The sequence below is a fragment of the Coregonus clupeaformis genome, chromosome 30, assembly GCF_020615455.1.
Source record: "Coregonus clupeaformis isolate EN_2021a chromosome 30, ASM2061545v1, whole genome shotgun sequence".
NCBI classification, from domain to species: domain Eukaryota; kingdom Metazoa; phylum Chordata; class Actinopteri; order Salmoniformes; family Salmonidae; genus Coregonus; species Coregonus clupeaformis.
In genome coordinates this window covers 44592214-44599525 of record NC_059221.1, presented here as the reverse complement: position 1 = coordinate 44599525, position 7312 = coordinate 44592214, and the positions used below count along the sequence as shown (strand labels likewise).

Sequence of the window (7312 nt, the reverse complement as noted above, 5' to 3'; positions counted from 1 at the left end):
GAAAGTTGACCAACTGAAGGGGAAGATTCCCGGTGTTTGTGATACTCGTCGTTTGGTGCGGAAGAGTCATTGTCTGTTCTTTTGAGTTTTGATGTTGAGTCTTTGCCCGACAAAGTGATGTTAGGATATATAAATTATCCTGTACGAGCTTTTGTGCAGAATACATTACGTTGTTACAGGTGTCAAGCTTATGGGCATGTGGCAGCAGTGTGTAGATGGGAGGTTCCTAGGTGTGAAAAGTGTGCAGAAGGGCAAGAGACAAAGGAATGTGTAGCATTCAGGAAAGTAGTGATATGTGTTAATTGTAGGGGTGCCCATGGGGCTGGGGATTAGAAATGTCCGGTGCGAGAGAGGCAGGTTAAGGTTTCCAGGGTTAGAGTAGTGCAGAAGTTGACATGCTGAGGCAGTGAAGAAAAGTAGAGGAAGATGGGTCAAGGGGGAGGGATCCTGAGAGGAGTGGTGTGAGTAGTAGATCTGTACCAGTACAGAGGGATAGGCCAACAGGTGATATGTTTCAGTAAGATTGGATTTTTAGTATTTATAGCAATGGTTATCAACTGTACTGCAGGGATGGAACGTAAGTCGCAGAAAATTGAGGTTGTGGTGGCAGCTGCAGAGAGGCAGAGAGGTGTTTGGGTGTGCGAGACTTGACGTCAGAAGAGTTACAGGGTGTGTTAAGTAGTGGTGTCCCATCCTTTCAGGCTGTTGGCCTGAGGTAGGACTAAATAGATTTAAACAGTGGAGTAGGGTGGTGTTTTAAATGTTTTATTATTATTATAATTTATTTTATTTAGTGTGTGTGGTGCAAAGTATAAGGGAGTTATACTCCAGTCTAGTAGGTGGCGGTAATGCAACATTTATTGGATGCCAACCGCCGTTAAACCTAATCGAAGAAGATGAAGGAAAAGCAAGTGTGGTAGCACTTGCAAGCTGTCAAGGGGGAAAGAAGCGAAGAGACGTTAACAACGTTATCTAGCCACTTCGTAAGTAACTGGTTGCTTAATTATCATGTACAGTTATATTTCTGATATAGTGAGTATTAGCTAGCTGAATCATGGGGTGCATTTGGTACAAATTTTTTTTTTCACGAATAGACTTGTTTACATAGCTAGTTAGTAGCGTTGTTTGTTAGTAACGTTACAGCCGGGTATGGAAACATAGCTAGCTATGACGCCAATAATGTTAATTGTATTGCTTATTATTGATTTGTTATTTAAGCTAACTAACTATATTCTTATTCGAGGTCTTAGGATAAACTAGCTAGCTACATAGCTAGCTAACCTAGCTTGCTGATTTATTCACTAGCCAGTTATGATCATGGTTTTGATGCCGACAACAATGTGAGTCTCCTCTCCTTGTCCTGTGGACGAGGGCTGACGTGCAACACTCATGTTGTTGACACGACATATCAGGGCTTTATAAAGAATAGGACAATCAACATCTCGATACACTACATGACCAAAAGTATGGTCACCTGCTCTTCTAACATCTCATTCCAAAATCATGGACATTAATATGGAGCTGGTTCTCCCTTTGCTGCTATAACAGCCTCCACTCTTCTGGGAAGGCTTTCCACTACATGTTGGAACATTGCTGCAGGGACTTGCTTCTATTTAGCCACGAGCATTAGTGAGGTCGGGCACTGATATTGAGCAATTAGGCCTGGCTCTGCATTCCAATTAAACCCAAAGGTGTTTGATGAGGTTGAGGTCAGGGCTCTGTGCAGGCCAGTGAAGTTCTTCCACACCGATCTCAACAAACCATTTCTGTATAGACCTCGCTTTGTGCACGGGGGCATTGTCCTGCTGAAACAGGAAAGTGCCTTCCCCAAACTGTTCCCCACAAAGTTGGAAGCACAAAATCGCTTAGAATGTAATTGTATGCTGTAGCATTAAAATTTCCCTTCACTGGAACTAAGGGGCCTAGCCCGAAACATGAAAAACAGCTCCAGAACGCAGGTAGCATTCTCCTGGCATCCACCAAACCCAGATTCTCCGTCCAGATTTGTCCATCGGACTGCCAGACGGTGAAGCGTGATTCATCACTCCAGAGAACGCGTTTCCACTGCTCCAGAGTCCAATGGTGGCGAGCTTTACACCACTCCAGCCAACGCTTGGCATTGCGCATGGTGATCTTAGGCTTGTGTGTGGCTGCTCGGCCATGGAAACCTATTTCATTAACCTCCTGATGAACAGTTATTGTGCTGACGTTGCTTCCAGAGGCAGTTTCGAACTCGGTAGTGAGTGTTGCAACTGAGGACAGACGATTTCTATGCGCTTCAGCACTGTGGTCCCGTTCTGTGAGTTTGTGTGGCCTACCACTTCGTGGCTGAGCCTTTGTTTTTCCTAGATGTTTCCACTTCACAATAACAGCACTTACAGTTGACCGGGGCAGCTCTAGCAGGGCAGAAATTAGACTAACCTACCTGTTGGAAAGGTGGCATCCTATGACGGTGCCACGTTGAAAGTCACTGAGCTCTTCAGTAAGGCCATTCTACTGCCAATGTTTGTCTATGCAGATTGCATGTCTTTGCTCGATTTTATACACCTGTCAGCAATGGGTGTGGCTGAAATGGCCGAATCAACTAATTTGAAGGGTTGTCCGCATACTTTTGTATATATAGTGTATAATATTGATTTGATGAATTACCGCTGGACTGGTCTGTTCACGACTACTCGGTTCACCTCAAGTCAATGCAGGATGGAATTGTGCGTGTTCACTTAGCCCTATAAATAGTATGCCAAATTCATTAACAAACATATACATTTGGATATTATCATTTTTATTTATGTTTTAATCAACATTAATTCATTAAGAAAATACCATATGTAAATGTTTTATTATGATGAATTTGGCTAGCCCTTGATCATCACTCTCAGTTCCATTACATTACACAAGTCATTGGACGAAGACCCTTCTGTATGGGGAGTTTTGTTAAGAGCCCCTACTCTGTCTGAACATGACCACGCATCGCTTGCAGTACGGTTTTTGAAGCATATCTTCACTTTCATATTAGCAAGAAACAGTTTTCTAAAAACTAAACGTTAAATTGATACACACCTTTTTATAGGGTTAGGGTTAGTGTTCCCACATGGACATATCACCATATTACAGCATGTATTTACGGAAGACAGAGGGACCATCTGTACTAATTAGCGATCTAGCATGCTCCAAACACCTGTGTGGAACGAAGAAGGCTGCTAGAAACGTGTTGTCACTGAAAAATACTGTCTGCTGCGACTGTGATATAGCCGGTTAAAACAGTGTACAGCAAGTGTGTATTTTGCATTTTTTTTTTAGTTATTTTGATGTGATATGAAAGTAAAGGGCTTTGTGTTTCTACAACCGTATCGCAATAGAGAATCGATTTATGTTTAGATGGAGCCTTCCTTGGACCTGTAGGACTAATGTAACGATAGGCTCCTTAAGAGTACATCTTGGGCTAGAATTTGGCGTACTATTTATAGGGCTGGTGTTCACTGTGCAGCCATCTACTCGGCAACATTAGAGATTGTTTTTATATTTAGCTAGTGAATTGGTACGTGCTTTGGTTACCTGACATTGATATAGAACAAGAAAAAACAGAATTAGCAGAGATTCTTTTTCATATCATTTCCACTGTATTGGATAGCATCTACCTGTCCATTCATTCGACGCAGAAATACATGAAACCTATTTGTCAGTGTCTGATATGAATCTTACTGTTAGCCAGTGTAGCCTAATGGCCCAAGAGAAACCAATAGCTCTCACCTTATGCTGCCCCTGCAGCGCTGAGGGAACAGGTTTAATGGAGTTAAACTCCAGATCCAAAGCCCTGTGTAATCCCCTTAAATTAACCATGGAAAGAGTTTACTTTAAATAAACTGCGTGCCAAGACGTAAAAGGGATTTTCCTTATGTTTACCCAGGTTTTAATCTAATACTATTTGATGCCATGTATGTTACTGACTGTCCTCCATGGTTGACAGATCAAGACTGGTGTGTGCTAGTGAGAGATCATTAATAGAAATAAATAATTCTAAAGGTACCTCCCCCTCTCAGCTTGACTGGCTTACTTTGTTTTGCAGATAGATGGATTTGTGAAGGTGAATCAACTCTCATTATGATTTTAATGTTAGATTCTAGCCTAGGCCTATATGGTTAAGCTATTTTTGAATGACCTCTGTTGGAATGACCAAAACTCAAACATATATGTGGTGGGTGGTTAGAATTGGATATGAGATGTATTGTAGTCTATACGTACCCTGCTGTTGAATGCCTAACTGTGCCATTACTGGATAGCCTAAATTGTCCTTTGAGCTTTGTACTACAGCCCTATAGTGACTAGGCTAATAATCACTGGAATGCTATCTAGCCTACCATTAGTAATGATGGCTAATGTTTTTAACTACTGTATCATGGACGTTAGCTACTTTCACACCCTCAGCAGAATTGAGCTTTGTATGGGAGCTGGGGGCATATATCAAACAGCAGTGTTCTGTTTGTGCCTAGCTTTCATTTAGTAAGTGTTGGCAAATACAGGATTTTGTGTTGACATTTCTGCCTCTCTATGATGTGAATTTAAAGCAGCATTGTTCAAGTAGGTAGAATAATTGGACTTGACTGGTTCTACACTCTCCTCTGCAGTTCCTCCTCTACCTAGTGCCTATATTGTAGTTAATCACGTTTTAGGCTTCTCCATTTTCTTCCCTAGCTTTTTTGTTGTCCGGGCATGTAAGATACTTTTGTGCAGTAATTTGTTTTTGAAGTAGCCTGCCTAGGCTATTCTCTAATACTCATCCAGGCACAGAATGTTAGCAACCGTCCGTGAATAACAGCTCTCCTCATGGGAAACCACTGGCTCGATATGTATGACATGGCAGGTTGTAATGAGTGGTAACAGCTAACCGAGAGCTTAGTGATCGGCGATGTAGGCCAGTGCTGCTCTGTCACGGGTCACCAACCTGCGACCACAGTTCAGCGCTGATGTAAAGTCTTCCACACAACACATACAACAGACGTGTTCTTCCTGAGGTTTTCCAACCCCTGATTGCAGGGTTTTGCTGATGTCAGGGCAGGCGGTGTAACATTTAGTGTTTGGGGGGGAATCAACGCTCCCTCACGCCACGGCTGTGTGCTCTAACAGATGAGCTTGGTCACACTCAGGGGCGTCGGACGCGGTGTCCAGTTTTACAGAGCAATTATCAGTATGGAACTGGGCCTCTAGGCCCCCCGTCGTAACATGGATGCAATGAAGGCTGTTGGGAATCCTATGGGCTATTGAATATCCTCTATAATCTCTGTGTTTGTTTCCTTTCTAGGACTCTGTCGATCTTGGACAAGCATAGAGGAATGGGCTGTGGTTCCATTATAGTTGGATCTACCCCTACTAGCCCTGAGGCCACCCAAGGAGTCCAGCCCCAGGCCAGGCCAGAAACATGAGATCTTTAACCGCTGAATAAAGAATGAGGCCTCAGCAACCTCACCCCAGAAACAACAACACCACCACCACTACTACTAGCATAGTCTGTCACACACCCAAAACAACTTAACCCTGAACAGCTGCCCCCTTCCCCAGGACCAGCTCTTGTATCCCCTTCCTTCCCTTCCTCACCTAAACCCCACCCCACAGAGTAGCTTAGCCCTCCTCGTCACTGGAGAGTCGCCACCCGATCAGCTCCTAGGCCCCGTGCGCCCCCATCGGCGGCGGTGTGTTGGTGTGCGATGGCGCGGCGGAACGCTGAGGGCTGCTGCCGAGGACTGTGATGTCAGAGCCCGCCAGCCCGGGCGAGAGCCAGCGCGGCGCTCCCAGATTCTTCGTGGGCTGCGAGGACGATGAGAGCGAGGGCCTGGAGGACTACGACGGCTGTAGCATGAGGACAGACATGGAGCTGTACGAGGACGACGAGGACGCAGACTCGGTGAGACCGCTTGAGACGAGACAACACAAGATTACATCAGGCCTCATGATGTCATATGAATCACCCGCATGAAAGTACATTAGACAACTAGCCCTGATATGGTAACCGCCATTACTATTAGATACCATCACAATGGAGGCTACAGATATTAGGGCTAATTCCACAGCACAAGATCATGGAAGACATGAGACTATTCAACTGTCAGTTTTTCCAGTCGGTTGACTAATTGTAAAGCTACACAAGACTGTGTCGGCAATAGATAAAGTAGCCTAACTTATTAAAGTGATCTCCCTCCCTCCCTCCCTCTCAGCCCCCGGAGCGACAGATCGTGGTGGGGATCTGTTCCATGATGAAGAAGTCCAAGTCTAAGCCCATGACCCAGATCCTGGAGCGGCTGTGCAGGTTTGAGTACATCACTGTGGTCATCTTCCCCGAGGACGTCATTCTTAACGAGCCTGTGGACAAATGGCCGCTGTGTGACTGCCTCGTCTCCTTCCACTCCAAAGGTGGAACACACAGACACAAACACCAACTCTGTTCACTGATGAAAGCACTGTATTCAACTTATTTACCACACCCATTATTCTATACTCAAAAAAGTGATTACACATATAGTACCAGTCAAAACTTTGGACACACCTACTAATTCAAGGGTTTTTCTTTATTTTCACTATTTTCTACATTGTAGAATAATAGTGAAGACATCACAGCTATGAAAAACACATATGGAATCATGTAGTAACCAAAAAAGTGTTAAACAAATCCAAATATATTTTATATTTGAGATTCTTCAGATAGCCAGCCTTTGCCTTTATGACAGCTTTGCACACTCTTGGCATTCTCTCAACCAGCTTCACCTGAAATGCTTTTCCAACAGTCTTGAAGGATTTCCCACATATGCTGAGCACTTTTTGGCTGTTTTTCCTTCACTCTGCGGTCCGACTCATCCCAAACCATCTCAATTGTGTTGAGGTCGTGGGATTGTGGAGGCCAGGTCATCTGATGCAGCACTCCATCACTCTCCTTCTTGGTCAAATAGCCCTTACACAGCCTGGAGGTGTGTTGAGTCATTGTCATGTTGAAAAACAAATGATAGTCCCAATAAGCCCAAACCAGATGGGATGGCGTATCGCTGCAGAATGCCTTGAATGTGCCTTGAATTCTAAATAAATCACACACAGTGTCACCAGCAAAGTACCCCCACACCATCACACCTCCTCCATGCTTTACTGTGGGAACTACACATGCAGAGATTATCCGATTACCAACACCGCGTCTCACAAAGACACGGCGGTTGGAACCAAAAATCTCCAATTTGGACTCCAGACCAAAGGACAAATTTCCACCGGTCTAATGTCAATTACTCGTGTTTCTTGGCCCAAGCAGGTCTCTTCTTCTTATTGGTGTCCTTTA

General features: G+C 44.2%; 1 protein-coding gene across 1 annotated transcript in view; it reads left to right on the top strand.

Annotated features, from left to right (window-relative positions):
- Nucleotides 1-897: 897 nt before the first annotated feature.
- Nucleotides 898-7312, top strand: part of ppip5k1a (diphosphoinositol pentakisphosphate kinase 1a) — a 47290-nt gene continuing 40875 nt past the window's right edge. The window contains 3 exon segments of the mRNA XM_045209605.1: nucleotides 898-983; nucleotides 5300-5899; nucleotides 6210-6405. Coding sequence (XP_045065540.1) covers nucleotides 5744-5899; nucleotides 6210-6405 — 352 coding nt within the window. The 5' untranslated portion in view covers nucleotides 898-983; nucleotides 5300-5743.